Genomic DNA, 19,294 nt, shown 5'->3' with positions numbered 1-19,294 from the left:
GATGGATATCTCTCCAGTCGAGGAAGTTTCTTCCCATGTTCATGTTATTACATTATTATAATTATATTTGCTACTCTGAATATGTGCTGTCGACCTTGAAATAAGCGTGATATAACGTTTGAAAAATGAAGAGCGATTCTCCTGAGAAGCTATTAACGTAATTAACTGTAAACGTCACAGGAAGCGAGGGGTTGCAATTTGTTAAAGATGTTATAATCATGAATATAATTATGATATGACAATGCTAACAAGGGGTCGGTACGTGCCCTCAATGTAATAGAAATAATAATTAAAGAGAAATAAAGAGAAAGAGGTAGCGTAAGAGAGAGAGAGAGAGAGAGAGAGGGAGGGAGGGAGGGAGAGAGAGGGGGGAGAGAGAGAGAGAGAGAGAGAGAGAGAGAAGGGGCGAGAGAGGGGTAGTGTGAAGGTGGAGGTGGGGGGGGCAGATTATGATAACAATTTTTGAAAGAGCTCTTTACTTTCATCTAGGTAGCTTTTGATCCAGCGAGGCAACCCAGTGAGACCTATTTCTCCCAAGCCACGGTAGTTAAAGACCACGCCCCACATATGCCCGCAAGACTGCTCTTTTTAAAAGGTTATAGAGATCTTTTTTGATAGAAATCATAATAAAGACGACTTATCTTGAAGCTTCTGTTTCCTCCATCACTTCCGAGTGGGTACTTTAGGAATTTACAATATGATTAATGTCCAAAAGGTGGATTGGGAATTTTTCGACTCCGTCCCCACCGGCACTTTTTGCACTCAGAGGGAGAGAGAGAGAGAGAGGGGGGGGGGGGAGCGAGGGAGAAAGTGTGTGTAGGTGTGCGTGTGTATGTATGTGTGTGGGGGGAGAGCAAGAAAGAGAGATAGAGAGAGAGAGAGAGAGAGAGAGAGAGAGAGAGAGAGAGAGAAGGGGTTCAGAGATGGCGTGGGAAAAGGGAGGCGGAAGGAAAACGAGATGAAGAATTTCTTTGCTGGCACCCTTATGAAATTAAAGACTTGTTTCTCACTTTCCACTGTACTTCAATGCTATTCAGACAGCACTCTGTATGTGAGGCAAAAATGCAAAGGCAGCATTTAAATTCGTTGAAACTGTTAAATTCAGTTTACCAATATATTTTTTCTCTTCCTCCCTAATTTTATTAATCAATTTATTGTCATTTCATTTCACAACAGGTGACGGTATATGATTTCAAGGTCAATATAAATGCGGTTATTTGTTTTTTCTCCAGATGCAGAGATGCCAAGTTGCCAACCCTACCATAGTTCATCATCTGATTAAAAAAATATAGCTGCTGCTAGCAAGGCCGTGCGCCAAAAGTAGGTTCATGCCCAATACCGACGTCTCAAATCATGCAGATGTAACGTACATCTTCTTTGTAACTGACGAGCGCTCAACCCCACCCCTTTCTTTTTTTCCTATTATTTTACCGATCTTCTCCTTATATACATGTATGTAAAAATAATAATATGGATTTATATATAATAGCACTTAATACGGAATACCGTCTCTAAGCGCTTTACATATATTATTGTATACACTTGCTTGGTTACGATTATAGTTGCCCTTAAACTTTTACATGATTTGTGCATGTACGCACGTCTGTGTGATTTTATTTGTTATCAATACATCTTTTACGTTTTATGAACATAGTGGTGATTTCATTTGTTCAAAGATTTTCTTTCTTTTCTTTTGTAAAATAAGTTTCCTAATACTTTATCATAATTTTTATTTATATGTTAATACAAATACGCAAGTTTTACATTCATGTGTATACAAATAATTTTTAAAAAATCTTGCCGAAGAATGAAACTAGGCTCGACTGGCATTTGTGGTAACTTCTAGTTCCCATCAACAAATTTACCTTGATATAAGTAATAATACACATATTTACGTGTATATCTTTTGTATAATTATGTCTAAATATCGTTTTAAAACCATTACTGTTCAATCAACATTACTCTTCTGTTATGTGTACGTGTATCAGTATCATTCTTTGCATTGTATGATTGTTCACAATGTACTGTCATTATTGTGATGTGTTGTTGTTAATAAATTCAAATTCAAATTCAAATGTCTAGAAAGTAAGCACACGGTTGCAGATAACTTAATTTTCATATTAATTAAAGTATAACTAATAACTAATAATACTAATGATGTTGTAGTAATACTAATAATGTTGTTAATAAATTCAAATTCAAATTCAAATGTCTAGATAGTAAGCACAAGGTTGCCTTTATCTTCATATTATTAAAGTATAACCAAAAACCTTTCGGTGAACCTGCACACTTACAATCCAAATCCATTTGTAAACGTTATATCATCATGCATGCACCATTACAAATTGTCATCATTACCAGAGCAATCTATAAAGACGGCTCTGATCATTACCAGAGCCATCTATATACAGAGTTTGGCCAACCCAGTTCGAGTTGGACGCAATAGGGCGACTACTACTTTGTTGGGCAATCACAAAACAAAAGAATATACGCCATGTTGTGACCCAGTGAAACCAAGTTGGCCAAACTCTGCGTATAGATGGCTCTGATCATTACCATCAAAGCCCGCCACTACCGTCCGACTACAGATCATTAAATTTGAATGTGACAACTTATTGTAAATGTGAAAATTATGGGGTAGTGTAGGAATCTCAGTCGATGATATCGGCTGCAAATCGTGTGGACGTCAGACCAGTCTTAAAATAACTGAATACGCCTCTGGTTATGTTCTTACTATGAAACGGAATTGGCCGCTATTCTTCTACTAGAAAAAAAAGAAATCTTACACATGTTGTTTGCGCTTTGCTGTTCCTGGACCCTCTGCAACCCTGGTATTAAGTTTTTCATCTTTCGAATGACGATGGAATAATTTTATGGAGGCAATACACACCAGGGGGGGGGGGGGGGAGTTTTCTAGATAATCACTGGGTACACCACTGTACAGAACCTCTCCGATCAGATCCGGAATTTAAGGGATTGGGTATCTTTGTCTCAGATTCTAAACAAAATCCTGGGTTTAGCTCATGCTGCAATCATAATTATAAACCTTTATATGTCAGTGGGGAATTCCATGAATTTTACGAGCCGTACGCCTGTCTGATTATCAAGAAATTTATGATTGGAATTCGAAATTTCAAATACTGTTTGGATAACACTACAGTCTATTGGGGAAAATGAGTATGGTAAAACCGGTCACTCAAAGATTTACACTTTTTTAAGGCAATTCATGATCATTTCGAAGCGCAATTTTTTTAGGGATTCAATATTACACCATATCACAAACCCTAACAACACGTAGGCCCATCATCTAAGATTTGTAAAACTGAACAAAATTGTTAAACAATGCCTTTAAAGCTCACAAGATTTCCCGAAAAAAGTAACCACACAACTAGCTCCTCCTTAGCAAGACCTCCAACAATCCCTCCCCCTCCCCCTCCCCCTCCCCCTCCCCGCACACACACGCACCAATCAATATGGTCTTGCCCTCTCAAGTTACCGTTTCGTCATTGCCGGGAACAATATTGGGACCCTTTCGGTCGCCAATTTCCGAAAGGTGACCGCAAAGCTTGTTCGACCCCGCAGGACGATGTAAGACGACAAGCAAGATGGATCTCTCAAATCCGTACATTCTAAATGGGGATAAGTGAGACATCATCAGCTGCGCCAAACTGATGATATTTTGAGAAAAAAGGACCAGGATACGATACACGGATTATAGATAAAAAAGATAGGGAGAAAACAGAAACAAACAGAAAGAGATCCATTCACATATTAAGATAGAGGAGAGGGAGGGAGAGAGAGAGAGAGAGAGAGAGAGAGAGATAGAGATAGAGGTAGAGAGAGAGTCCTTCTCATTCAAGTTGGTGGGATCAACATGAAACAAGATAGTGTCGATAGTTTCGTCCATGATAAACCTTACCGTGCCTCTCTCCGAAATGGTAATTTCTCTCCTTTCTTCTATGGTAACTCTCTCTCTCTCTCTCTCTCTCACTCTCACTCTTTCTCTCTATATATTTCTCTCTATCTCTCTATCTTCCCCTCTCTCACCCTGTCTCTTTACCCCATCTCTCTTCTTTCTATCTCTCTTCATCTCCCATTATATTCACTCCTCCTACATGAATTCTTTCATGACACAGTCACTGTTCTTTAACCTCTTCCCTCTCTAACAACAATAATCATGATAAAAACAAACTCTCTCTATTCCTCCAGCGAGGTTTTTATTACCATAATTTCAATACATATGTACATTAATTAATCAATGATTGAATGAAAATTAACATTGGCTAAAATTAAAGTAAATTGAACGATTCTTCCAGCTTAGTATTATTTTTTTTTGCTTACACATTCATACTTTAAAAACAATCTTAGCAACGACTTGAATTTAAAAAAAAAATATGCGGGCAAATAACAGAACCAATGACAATCTTTTTAACGTAACATTAATATATTGCACATTGCGCATAATTTGAAAAAAATATTTAAGAGAATATATATCTCTTTGTTTCCTATATTCTTACCTACAACTAATATCTTTTGGTTTATTAGTAGTTATACTTGGAATAGGTGAAATATTAAAAATTACAGATTATTTTCCAAAACATAATCATATCTTTGCAATACAATAAAAAGTGAAACGTTGAATACACTTTGCCACAAATTTTGCATGAATTATTATTCACAATTTGCCATTTATATACATTTTCTTTTGAGGCAATAATTCTGTGAATTATTATCTAAATCAAGAAAGAAATTCCTAAATGAATGACACTTGGTTCTTTTGACTTCTTCCTTATTTGATTTATACAAAACGATAGTAATCTTTCACTTTCTTAACAAAAAATATTTACCTTATCCCCTGTTTTTCTATAAGATTAGAAATATCACTTTAATCTTCAAAATCATCGACATCACCTAATCTATCTAACCAACACCGCAATTTTGTATATTTCAAATCAAATAAAAGTTTTTGAGCGTTCAATTTTTCAATGTTGAATGTAAAATCATTCCAGATACCTTTTGTAATCAATATATCGGCACTGTGCCATTCTCAATACACTATTTTTTTCAAAATTTTTCATTTGTAATATTTCTTACTTTAAACATATCATTTAATATAATTTCTGACCAAGTACAAAAAAGGTCTACATAAAATTCTGGCAAATTATGTTTAGTACTTTAGTGCATAATAAATTCATATCTTTTATATTACAATTGACATGTAAGCAAAGTGGCAAACCCCCTATTTAATCTGACCAATATCTAAACATATTTTCCAATTAGAGCCATTGTCATTAAAAGAATGAGATATCCATGGCAAAAGAAGTGACGATATTTTACTAGCAACATCAATCATATTCAATCCACCATTTTCAATATCATTTATAATTACATTACGTTTGATATTATCTTTTTTGGAATTCCATAAAAAACTAAATAGCTGTCTATTCAGTATCTATAAAAGTATGTTTAATACCGGTACAACAGTTGTGATATGCACAATTTGTCTGTGATGCCGTTAAAATTTTCAAAACAATTATTTTACCTTAAAAAAGTAAGATCTCTCATTTTTCACATATGTAATACATTTCGAATGTTATCTAATTTTGCATTCCAGTTTAAATCTTGTAACAATTTCTCATTCTCTCCTACATATACTCTTAAATATTGAACAGGTTGATCCGTATATATATAATGTCATCATCATATAAATTGTATATCTTTATGTGTCTTCGATCTTATTCTTCTTCATTATTATTCTCCACCCCCTTTCCCCTCTCAAGTCATTTCTTCTACTTAATTTGTGTGCGAGATATTGGTCAAAATAATGTGTGTGTGTGTGTGTGTGTGTGTGTGTGTGTGACGTGGTGTTGCGTTGGATCAATGATTATCAATGCAATTGCTGACGTAGTACATGATTTTCTATCATGTTTTTCGTATAGGTTTAGCTAGTAGCATATCTGCTATTAACAGATTGTCTAAACTGTTAATCTGTACACTAATTGTAAAATAAGTAAATACTATCATTTAAAAAAAAACAGAAAGTACGAAAGCACTTTTTTTAATCATACCAAGAAAAAAAAATGCCGGACATAAGAGGTGAAAAGTAATAAGAATGACTAAATATCTCATGTCATTTCCTCATCTCAATTTATTGATCGCGGAGTGCGAAAAAAAAGGGGAAATAAGTATTTTTTCTTGGACAATTGCGGTATATGACTTATTGGAGGAGCGACGGGTACTGCAAAGAAAGGAACAAACCAATATATACTAATATAAATTTTGCTCGACCAATGCTATTTTTCAGATGCACTCCTGGGACATTTTATTGCAGTCTGTAATCTAGCGCCGGGGCGGAGGAGCTAAGAAGCTTAGCGCAAGGGGTCATCTGCAATATGGGCTAATATGTATATATGTATATATTTAAACATGTATTTTTATTACCTTTTTTCTCAAAGGACGAAAGTCCGCTGTATACTTATTATGTGTAAATCTGTCAGGGGAATCGGCCATCATAAAATGACCAAATATTTTCTTTCAGAGTCCTTCTTTGTCTGCAATATGGCCTTCAGATTCATTGCATTTTGCTGAAAGGTCAGCAATTTGTCTTGTTTTATATCAAAAGATGAGGTAACTTAAGATATTTGTTATATGTAGTTCATCGCTACTCAAAGTGACGCTTTTTTCCTTTTGATAATTTACTCAACTTGATGAAAATGTATGCAATTAAAAAAATCACTTGAGTTACATAACTATAAACAATCAGATTCAGTAGAAACGTTCCAATGTTGTTTTTTTTCCTTTATTTTATTCCCATTAAATCTAGAAAGCGTGGAAATAATTTCACGATCTCGGTGGTAAATGTTTTGATAGGATGAAAATGAACGAAGGCTAAGGTTGATTTTAGGCTCTCATGTATCCGAAGTTTTTTTTTTATAGTTTAGTATTGTCATTTTGTTGATATCATTGTACTAGATACGGAAAATGGTAGTTATTCAGAAGCTTAATTACAATGTTCGTTTCCTGAATATTTGGTGAGGCAATCAGATCTTCATCTAACCTTTCGTTATCAAAACATATCTCTTCATACAAAGTTCTGAAGTAGGGTTTCATTTTATTTGGATTCATTATTGAATTTGACATTATTTCATTTTCAGAATTAGGAACCTTAAATAACTGACAAATAGAAAATGGCAAAATGGAAAGTTACATCAGATCATCTGCATTCTAAGTAACGCTATAACCATTAAAGCAAAGCCTAATTGCTACTGATAAAATTGATGGCTTCTCAGTCCTGAAATAAATATCAAAAGAACAACGCGTGTAAAGTCCACTTATTTCGGTTAATAATCATAGGAAGAAATTAAACGTTTGTATTATCATAGTTTTACTTTATACATCGATACACTTGGTTTTAAACTCTTATATTTTATACATTCTAAATAAAACCTAGAGATAATACAAAGCCCTGTCACGTATAAGAGGAAATGACGCCCTAACGTCAGGACAATAACGGACATGTTTTGAAGCTTTCCCATGAAATAACTGAACACACCATACCGAAATTGTAGCTAAAACCGGGCTGTATAATTTTAAAAAAATGAAACGCGACGTTACATGACCGTTGAAAGACTCGTCAAATATAAATTAACTCTGCTTTGTGTAAAAGTGCATTTTCGTTCAATAATGAAAATTGTTGGTAAAAGATTATAAGCAGTTTAAATACTGTAAGTCACTATCTTAAAAATAAATCAGCCATATGTAAAAGTGCCTTTTCGTTTAACAATGGAAATTGTTGGTACAAGATTATATGAAGTTTAAAAACTGCCGATCGCAATCTAAAATATAACAGCCATATTCAGTGTATTAGGGATAGATTGACAGATCAAACACAACAAATGTATAACTGTATAACATTATATCAACAATTTATTGACGTTTTTCAGAACACTATTATGATAACACGTGATCTTTTATCTTTTTTTAATGATTTTCAAATGAGTGCCATACCAAATATCAGCTCAAATTGACTTTAAAAGGTCACAAAATATCAAATGTCATTAATAAAAATATTGTCTTGCAATGCATGGATTAAATAAGCCATGGTAAGAATATGAAAGTTGCTTTATATTTCACTGAGAGAAAAAGATATCGACAGAAACATTTAAAACAATACCCTACATTAGAAACATATTAGTAGGAGTATATCAATGACAGTCAGCGTTAACATAAGAGCGAGAAACGTATCATAGTTATCATTGATACGTAGAGGTGATGGTGGTAGTTGTGGTGGTGGTGGTATGGTGGTGGTGGTAGTAGTAGTAGTAGTAGTAGTAGTAGTAGTAGTAGTAGACGTAGCAGTAATAGTAGTGGGGTTGAGGTGGTGGAAGTAGTAGTAGTAGTAGTAGTAGTAGTAGTAGTATTAGAACTAAGGTAGTAGTAGTGGTGTTGATGGTTGTGCATATGGTAGCAGTCGAAGTATTTGATAGTAGGAATCATTTTGGTATGATTATTGGAGACATGAAATCAATGTTAATGGTTGTATTAAGCATATTACTATTACCAACCATTATCAGAAGGAGTGGAGAAGAAGTGGTAGTAATAGTGGGAGTGGTGGTGTTGGTAGAAGAAGTATAAGTAGCAGTATCAGCAGTAATATTAAGTAGAAGTGCTAACAGCATACTAATAGTAATAATACTACTAGTAGTAGTAATAGTAGAAGTAGTCATCGTCTCCACCTTGTTACATTGGCAACGTGCTTCAATAGATGTATGTATGCTACATGTGTATCGGGCTTACTTAGGTCCATCGGATGTTCACGTCAGATCGGGTTACACGAGTATTGGTGAAACAAACCCCCAGTTACCAAAAGGTCTGGTAAATTGAATGCAAATAATCCCATTTTTTCAAATATATTCCTTTAGGTCCTTGAAAGAAAGACGGTTTGTACTGGTAACACAAAATAAGGTAGGCCTACTAAGAAAATGTTAGCAATAATAATAGTAGTAGCAGTGTTGTTGTTGTTGTTGTTGTTGTGTTAGTGGTTACGGTAGTAATAGTGACAGCAGTAGTATTAGTAGCATTGTTAGTTGTAGAAGTAATATTGATATCGGTCTAGAAAGAGCAGCAGATTATACAAATAGTAGTAGTAGTTGTAGCAGAAGTATTCGTCATCGTCGCCGTCGTAGGAGTAGTAGTCATGGTAGTAGTAGTAGTAGAAGTAGTAGTAGTAGTAGTAGTAGCAGCAGCAGCAGTATAATAATTAGTAGATGTAATGGTTGCAGTAGTATAATTGTTTCAAGTGCGATAGGAGTTGATGTAGAAGTTTTGTAGTAGAAGTAATATTTGCAGAAGTATTGTGGTAGCAGTGCAATCTATTGAATCTAAGTTACCGTCTGTTTTTTTCATATAAGAATGCAGATTTGATATATGAATTCATGCATCACCTCACAATTTTAACAGTCATTATACGCTATTTAGTTACCATCGTCCTTGTTCTTGTTTTTATTCTTGTTTGACAAAAGATAACGTGTTCAAAAGTCGTTGGGGGTAAATTATATATAATAAGAAAGGAAAGAAAATAAATTTAATGAACCAATCCCGGAAATACGTATTATTTATCGACTTTCAATAGGCTTTTCTCTTCGTCTTTTTCATATATGAACTTATCATTATTTTACAAAATCGAAATAGTTACTCTGGTTAAATACATGATACGTAATTTTATATATATTGCGAATTTACATGTGCGATAAATATAATTTATACATATGTACAGATATAAAGTTAGAATATATATTACATTCGTCATTCAAGTGAAAAGTGTGTAACTACTGAGAAATTTTTACACTTATAACAAAAATACGGCTACATTCTCCTTCTGCTATTCAAGTTTGCTGTTAACCCATGCCATCCATTTAAAAGTTGTATTGTGCAATTTGATTTAATAAGTTAAGAAATGAGTTTCACACTGTTTAAATGGGTAACAAATTTGTAACAGTAAAACATTCCCAAATGAAAATAGAAATTATTGTGAGAACCAAATCACAGAAATAGAGTTACTGTTATAAGCTACTGAAATAATGGCAGTTGATTGGCTGAGAGCAAAATTGTAATATATATTTAGATTTCGTTATTTCCGTTTATGAAACAGAGCTCAGACCACGCAGTTAATTTCTTATCATTATGAGGATTTCGAAACCTTACATTAATAACATTATACACCAATTCTTCCAGTATTGCTTACAGTTTCTTTTCAAATGTAACTGAACTTTACATTTAAAGTTTTAAGAAATGAATTCTTAAACTGTTTGTATTACCACCAAATGTACAACTATAATTGTATATACTTACTAATTAGTCCAATTCAAATTATGAACAGTAATTAAACTATATATGTTTTATTCTCATAAAAGGGATGTATACATTAAAGGTACACTGTATATCGATAATCCCTTATTCGACAAATTAACGACACATTGCTAAGTGTTTCACCCAACAGGTTTTTTTTCTTTCTTTCATCACTTCATGATGAATTAACGGACAACCTACAACATGTTTGAAAATATAAATGATTGCCTTGAGGAGATATCAATAGCATAACATAATTATACGACGAGTATTACCATCTGCAATTTACTCGGTCTCATTATGTTCATCCCCTTGCTATGAGTCGATTCATTAAATGATTATTTAGGCCTCCAATTTATACAAAATATTATGATAGTATTTGTAAAGTGTAGGATTTTTTTTTCTTCTCATATACAATGTGGTAGGTGATCTGAACATGTTCTAGCCTTAAACCCCGTGGAACCGGTTTTATTTATAGAGTTTTTTAAAACAAAAGTGCAGTGTCTTAGATGACCGACATATTGTAATCCTTTTGTATATAATCTGTTCTTCTCTTTTTGTAGGTCGTAGTAGGTTTCAAAACAGTCGATAAAACTTTCCGAGGATGGTGCGTCCTTTTGGTATTACATCGGGAGGAATTCGGTAAATTTCGTTCGCGTCGACGACCCTTTGGACGAAAACGTAAGCGAACGCGCGCGGTCGAAACGCCTTTTCCTGCTGCACAACCAACAGAAAGAGCGACGAAAATGCTTACGGTAGGTTGAGCTTATGAAGCAGAGGATGTAAGGATTGATGCAAGGGTTTAGATACTTGATGACGTCAGAAAATAGCTTGGCCTCGCCCATTCCCGGGAGGTCCATAGCATAAGGGTGGAACTGAAAGAAGAGTCGCACGCAAATGTGTGGAAACCAAAGTATGGCGAAAAGTACGACGATAGCAAGAACAACCACGGCTAAGCGCTTCCTGGAGCGCAGTTGAGGGCGCTTGTCATTGGCTTCTCCTGGAATAGCCCTAGCGCTCTTCAGGAGACGCCATGCCACCCTGGAGTAGTATACACTGATGAGAAGGAGAGGGAATACGAACATTAGGATACAGAACGTGATGGTGTAGACTTCCTTGTATTTACCCATGTCCATGTAGCAGAAAGTGAAGTCCGGATGCAGCGTGGGCATTGCGCGGGACGAAATGAAAGGTGGTATCCCCAGTGCGATGGAAATCACCCATAGGGAACCCACCAGAGAGGACAGCTTACACGCACTCCTATTACCGGTGTAGCTCGTTGGGCGCACAATAGCGTGGTAACGATCTGCGCTGAGAGCTACCAGTGAATACACGGACACCAACCCGCAAGAGGTGGCTAGGTGATGAACGACTTTACACCAGACGTTTCCGAAAGGCCAAGTCTTTGTGAAAAGAAATATAATTTTGAAGGGCACCGACATCAGAAGAACGAGAAGGTCTGCGACCGCTAGCGATGCCACCATGGCATTCGGCGTCGTCCGCATCGTGGAGTTTTTGAACACGATGACGATGACCATCAAGTTTCCAAGGACTCCGATGGTGACCACGATCATAAGAAGAGTGATTACGATGGAGATCGATATCGGGACGGTGACGTCAAAGTTCATCATAAAATCATCAGTCATGTTTCCTTCGGTCTCTGCGGTTGCCATGGTTGCAGTCATGTCCAGTATTTCCAAGTAACCACTCGATTCGGCTGTCGATCTGTCGACCTATTTTGAAAGGCAATGAGAAAGAATTGTAATAAAATGTGATTATTGGGCTCATTATTTTGGTTATTTTAGAATTTAGAAACAATATGTCAGGAAGATGGCGAGAACTAAACCAGAAAAGGTGGATGTCGGAAGAAATTTGGGAAGAAAAGTGTATGTTGGTATGGACGTGATGGCCGGTTTGATGATGACGTTAATGTTCTCAAACATGTAAGTGATTTTGGACACATCCGCCTATGAGTGTGAGTGGGGTGCGCGCGTGCGTGTGTGCATGGTGATTTAGATGTGTATTATACAAATAATACACAGCAGTGAGGGCATTAGTAAGAATTACCCAGACAAGGTACCTTTGGAACAGTCTAACACGCCCGAGGCGGTAGCCGAGGGCAGGTGTTTGGACTGTTTTGAAGGTACCGAGTGTTGGTATCTTACTGACGCTCGAACAAAATGATGTGTATAATTTGTTTCATAAAATGATGTTTTATAACATGATTTTACTAATGACCGGTCATTATCCAAATTACGCGTTAGGCAAAATAAATGTCTGGTCACGTGTACGCTTTCAACCATTTGATTATGATCCACGTCATCATTTTATAACAGGGATTATAATTAGTCAGGAGACTGATAATTAACGTCACCATCGGCTCAAACAGTGGGCTGACAACAGGACCAACTCACAACCCTCCGTTTCAGCATCTTTATTAAATTCGTTGGCGTACCTAAGTTAGTGATCCAAACTTGGTCTCCTCATGTGAAATACAGTTCGACCAAGAAAAAACGAAACCGAGAATTATCGATGTTTTATCATAACTTAATCACAATTATAATTAATAAATGACACATATTTGTAAAGCTTTCATTTGATGCAACTCATTATGATGCATATTTCACGCATGAGTGATTAAAAGCAATTTGAAGGAAGGAAACCAAAAAGTCATTTGGCGGGCGGTATCTGAATTTCGAAGACAAATTCACATTTCTAGAAAGTTTATTTTCTGGTCGTTCATATGACATCTCAATCAGAAAAAAATGAGCCAGGAATAACAAAGTTCTGATTGTTTAAAGTGATGCTTGCATTTCCATAATTTGATTTTAAAAGTTCGTTTTCACTGGCTACCTGCCGTAGCAACAACCAGAATTGACAAAAGACTTAACTCCGTTTAATTGACAATCAGCCATGCATGAAGTCTATATAATATAAAATAATATATTAAATGAACTTGCCATGAGCCCGAGGATGACATGCATGAAATGCTTCTCTACTGAAAACAACGTATGCTTTTCGAATCATATTAAAGGTGGACATGTGGATTAAATCTCAAATCTTGAAACTTGAAAAATCTTTACAGGCATTCAGTCCGGTCCAAAATAATAGATACCGATTGCCTCTTGAGAACTGACAACAAATTGATTGAATTGAAAAGCAGACGGCCACTTTTTCTTCCGATAACCTTTACACGCGTGATGGCCCAAAGCTGGTTTCAAAAGCCCGGTGGGTAAGCGGAAATCGACGCCGAACTTTAAGGGATAGTTGAGTTTCGGTATAGAGGACTCTACACAAGATGTTTTTTTTTGTGTGAGATAATGAAAAACTGAGTGACAATTTGAAAGAGCATACAATTCAAATGACAAAATCATCTTTTAAAATCAAAAATTGGTTTAGAGACGGCTGAAATATCCGTAAATATAACCATTTCTAACGTTTGTGGACCCCCACAAAATTAATATTCGATAATTTTGAAGCAGCTATTGAAAAAACGAGATAGCGCTTTATACGTTTTATTCCAGCCAATGCCAATGTTGGCTTTTTGTTTGCTTTTTCGTGTTGTTTATAATTCGCACAACCAGCCGGTTCGTGTATCGTTATTAATATCAAATTGAAATTAGCGGTCACCGTAATTTCTTTGAAAGTGGAGCTGAATCTGTATGATCGAATTTAAGCTAAATTTCACACATATTGGGGTCTCAAATTACCTTCATAGCAATTTTAGGTTCTAAAAGAGAACTAGAAATGTCATATATAAAAATAAGAGCAATAACCATGCACTTTGAAGGTATATTTCGGTCTTAAACAAGAACTCAACTGTCCCTTTAACATTATAATGCGAACCCAAGTATCCCTTCACACGAAACAAATTAATCACGGTCACCTCTTGTTAACGCACTATTAGAAATCTACTGAGTTGTAATAGATCAAAGTCGTTTAAAAGAGAAACACTGGGATTATCGTTTGAATTAGTGGTGAAGACGATTAGGCCATGTTTCAGGCCGTTTCGCTTTAGAAAAACGTAAAAAGTGCAATATTACAAAGAAAATCCCCTTAAAAACACAAATGGTGATCATTATCCACACACATTTCCATTTATCACAACTACAGAAGAAGAACAAAGCAACAATAACAACTTAACCTTTTAAAAACATTAGATTGCCCTTTAAAACCGGTGAACGTTGATTTAACAGGTTAACAAGAAGAAGAAAATAAAATCCCCTTAAAACACAAATGATGATCATTATGCACACACATTTCCAATAATCACAACTACAGAAGAAGAAAAAACATGAATAACAACTTAAACCTTTCAAAAACATTAGATTGACCTTTAAAACCAGTGAACGTTGATTTAACAGGTTAACAAGAAGAAAAAAACTTCACAAGTATTACATCGCACATTTAAACTGGAGAATAAAAAGTTAAGCTCGCCTTGGAGTTATTGATTTAATCCATTCCGTGTTCATTTCGGTATGAGTAAATTTACTATGATAATCCAGAGCGCGTAAAATGTTCTTTAGAATTCGAAAGAAAACAAAATGGAAATCCGTCATAACCGGCACATTCTCCCTTTCGTCAATTAATAGGTTAGGTGTTAGATGCGACGTACGAAAGGAGCAAGAAACACCTGCTTGCCGTAGGTTGCTATAGGACTGATCTTTAATATTTAAAGTACGAAGCATAATATGACATTGAACATTGTATTGATTTCTCCCCTGGGTGTACGGGTAATGGACTCTAATAAAGTGACGATCATAATATCGACTCCCATGTTTGCAGTGGTATCTTTTCATGTCGAAGCTTAAGGGGGAAAGGAGGCCTGAGAGGGAGGGCTGAAGAGGGGCTAGGGGAATACAGAGAGAGACAAGGGAGAGGGGATGAGACAGAGGGAGAGAGCCAGAGGGAGAGATAACAGGGAAAAGAGAGAAGACGAGAGAAGGGAGAGATACTAATACTAGGAGAGAGAGAGAGAGGGGGGGGGGGAGAAAAAGAAGAAGAGAGGCAGCGCGGACGAAAGGGGTGAAAGAGAAAAAGGAAACGGGTGGGAGACGGAAGAGAAAGAGAAAGGGAAAGAAAGAGAGAGAGAGAGAGAGAGAGAGACGGGGAAGTGGGAGACAGAGCGGGAATGAAAGAATTGATTGCCTGAGAGAAGAGAGAAGAAAGAGATTTTTAAGGGGGTTAGTTAGATACAGAGAGAAAGGAGGAGAGGAATTAAACAAAAATGAGGGAAAGAGAAGAGGCGAGAAAGAAATAGAAGGGGAGAAGGGAAGGGGTAACAAAAGAGGGAGAGAGATAGAGAGAGAGAGAGAGAGAGAGAGAGAGAGAGAGAGAGAACCCGTCTGCTTTAAACGTCCTCCAATACAAACAGAAGTTATATGAAAAGAAGAAAGAAGGAACAAATCAGATGCACGACAAAATAATGATTACGCAAACATTGTATTGATTTATATTTTCAATCTATCTGTTTGAACATTATTCTCTGGCGTTGTAGGAATGGATACTTTAGAAATCGAGTATCATGAGTATTATATAGCGTCATCATCTTCTCATATTCATTTTAATTTATATTGATATACACATATATCTTTCCAGTCTGTCACTGGCTCTCTCTCTCTCTCTCTCTCTCTCTCTCTCTCTCTCTCTCTCTCTCTTTGTCTCTCTCTCTCTTTCTCTCCCCCTCTCACTCTCTCTCTCTCTCTGTCTCTATCTCTCTCTCTCTCCCTTTAATACTCTCACACACTCTTCGAAAGGGTCGTGTGCTTCCTACGCGCCCTCCACGTCGCTACGACACTCGACGCTGTCTGGAGCACACCTCAACGGCGAGTAATTCGCCTTACTAATTACATTTGTGTCGAATAAAATTCCCCAGTCACTTCAGAATCGTAATGGATATAGGCCTACCGTGGAAATCACATTCCCTGAATGCGCATTCAATAATGATAATTTACTGTTCTGGTTTTGGCCTAGTTTTTAGGGGGGTTATCGGTGAGGAAAGCCAACTTTTTTTTATTTTACAAAGCGTTTCTTTTGTTCACGAGGTTACAATGATATATATAAGTATGCAGAGATTGAGTCGCCATGTAACTATGATACATAGTTAAAGTGACTTGGTAACATTGTTGAAGGTTGATGAAAAAATTGCTTACTTTTTGTATAAAATGTTACTTACTATATTCCTTCTACTGTACTAACCCTCTGACATGCAAACAATTGTGAACAAATTCTCAAACCACGAAGATACACATGGTTTTCTTTGAAGGAGTCGATGTATGATACCCTCTAACAGTGATTAACAGTAAATTCTCTCAACCATTTTTGAATTTTTCCCAACCGTTTTTCCATGAAAAAAAAGACATAAAACAGGCTATACAAAATTTGTCAACACTTAAATGTCTGTAATAGAATGTAGAGCCATTTTATTGCTTTGTGACGATTTCCATTCACTTAAATTGTAATAATATAGGTGGGAGAATTAAGGAATCGATTAGATCAGTTTTTCCCAATTTGTACCATGAATAATGGTCCGTTTCCACTCAAATTTTCAGATTATCTTTAATTGTACATCTAGCATTGAAGTCACTACCTTAGCACCATTATCTCTCATCTGAACAATGTTACCAGGTCCCTTTAAGGCTCGTTTAGACAACACGCGGCAAAAACCGTGGCGTGATTTAAAAAAAAATGATGACGTAAAGTGTTTAGCTCCACAATTGTCTGTATCTTATAACACGGAGCTCAGTGAAAAAGCCCAAGTCCTTTGTTGAAGGCAGTTACCATACATTTACACGTATAAAAAAAACACACAGCTGCTCTTTTGGAGCGATTTACCGCGCTATATTTCAACAAGCCTATAGGCCATTTATTTAATATCCGCCAAGTAATTTTCAAACACAATCGCAACTACGTAATAAAAATCAATTCAAGGCAATATTTATTTGATTTGTCTTGTGCGTCAGTTACTATTAAAATGTGCCAACAAGTATTGTATTGTATCGCATTGTATTTAATAAAATTCTAATTGCCCATGAGTTGATTTTTTGTGTGGAAATTCATGATAATTGAGAAATGAGCAAAGACAAAACACGAGACGTAGAGAACAATATATCGTTTATTCCTTTTCACTGCACATACTGATTTTTAGCAAGTTGTTGTAAGTTTCCATTTTGCTATTCCAAACAACCTATTTATAGCATCATAGCCGCTGAATTCAGTATAACCGTTTGACTGTATCCCCTATACGCAATATTAACCTATACAAACATCCTCATCAACATCGTTGATCTACTTTCCGAATCATTGAAAGTTTATCAAGTTTGATCTATTTTTCGAATCATTGATATTTATGAAATCCATCTTACACATTGTAAGATGGATTTGATAAATGCTACTGATACTAGAAGGATTATTTTCCAATCGTCAGATACTTTCATTGTTGAATAAAACAATAGAGAGCATGTAAAAAGAAACATCTGAGCCTAAGCTATATATGCCCGAATACACAGGAAAGTAAAATGTAAACACAAAAAACCAACAGGTCGATACATCAATAATGACAATAAACCCAAACTGACGAACAAATCATATGGATTCGCTAAGTAAGTTTGGGCTCTTGGAACATTGATTCGAATATCATGTACTATGATATTGATTAGGTGGTGTACATAGATTTGATATAGCTTTATATCCTTCTATGAATATTCATGAGTATTCTAAATACATAATTCGTCAATTGGTGCTCACGTGATAAAGTATAATTTCATAATGAAAAACAAAACTCTGCCAGAGCTCCGAATAGTTTTCACTATTTTTTCCTGGGCAGAACTGCGCATGTCTTAATTCGCCCCTCGGAAAAAATAGTACTATGCCAGTCCCTCAGCAGACTTGGTGTATTTGTTTAATAGTTCGATTAATACAAATACAAGAAAAAGGACTCCCGTCGTAAACAAAACCAGTGAATAAAGATAAGATTATCTAGCAGTTGAATTCATGTACTGCCCTACGCCTATCGTGTAAACAGCTAGCAAAAATAATGATCAATGTGAATTCCCGAGTCTCAGTAATTGATTGAATGTCCTTAATACAACAATTCATCACACACACACAAAAAACATATTCCAGGCAGCAATCGTCAATATTTATTTGAACCAAGGCACTTCAGTCTATAAGTGACGTAAAGGCCTCGGGCCATGAGATTTTCTCCTATTTTCAATGCAATATGAGTAGGATCATCAATACACTACGGGGGCAACCAGAGCGCTTTACACCGCCACGAGTTTTCTGTAAAAACGTTTATTTTGAGAGGGATGGCGGAGTCAAGTTGTAATGAAGAGATCAAAGTACAAAGGACAAGAAGAAATAGAAAAGGAAACCGAAGACGACGAAGAAAAATAAAACATCGAAAGGCACACGCATCAATCATCCAGCGGCGAGGAAAACCCTCCGGGGTCTTCATTAAAGCAGATAATCAGTGCAAGGTTTTTCGACTGTCAACAACAGTTCTTCATTAGGCTGGTGTTAAGGTACCCCCAGGGTGATAATTTTAGGCATCTCTCAATCACCTTGCCCCGACGGCCACGCTAGCGAGCACCAGGCGAGGGACAGCAGCGACATAAAGGGCGTGTTTATACGAACCTCCAAAACCTCGTTTGAATTAAGAGTTGCCGTCCATACGTGTGTGAGATCTCACGACGCCTTTTGTGATCACACCATGCAACCTGATTTTCTGACAGTGAGCGAATTCAGTATGCGAGTTGCACATGAGGCGTCCTGTGTCTGACTTTTGCATGTGTCAGTGACTGGCGCATTGTTACTAACGGTTGCTCACTCGGCGTCATTTCCATTGCGTCAATATACTTGCGCTAATCTATTCTGTAAACGAAATTATCCTATGCGCCAGTAATTTAACCCTAATGTACACCGCATGTTTGCGCGTTTCAATTGG

The 19,294-nt window shown here is 36.3% G+C and overlaps 1 protein-coding gene across 1 annotated transcript; it reads right to left on the bottom strand.

Moving 5' to 3' along the window:
* Window positions 1-8,397: 8,397 nt before the first annotated feature.
* Window positions 8,398-12,078, bottom strand: LOC582908 (neuromedin-B receptor). The gene has a single exon (XM_030980849.1). The coding sequence runs from the start codon at window positions 12,030-12,032 to the stop codon at window positions 10,971-10,973; it is 1,062 nt and encodes a 353-aa protein (XP_030836709.1). The 5' UTR covers window positions 12,033-12,078; the 3' UTR covers window positions 8,398-10,970.
* Window positions 12,079-19,294: the final 7,216 nt, after the last annotated feature.

Source organism: Strongylocentrotus purpuratus, unplaced genomic scaffold, assembly GCF_000002235.5.
Source record: "Strongylocentrotus purpuratus isolate Spur 01 unplaced genomic scaffold, Spur_5.0 spur5_scaffold_11, whole genome shotgun sequence".
NCBI lineage: Eukaryota > Metazoa > Echinodermata > Echinoidea > Camarodonta > Strongylocentrotidae > Strongylocentrotus > Strongylocentrotus purpuratus.
Note: the sequence above shows the minus strand (reverse complement) of the source record. Positions and strands in the feature narration are given on the sequence as shown.

Excerpts from the sequence above, each read along its gene's own strand:
- LOC582908 (XM_030980849.1), bottom strand. The coding sequence starts at position 12,032 with ATGACTGCAACCATGGCAACCGCAGAGACCGAAGGAAACATGACTGAT.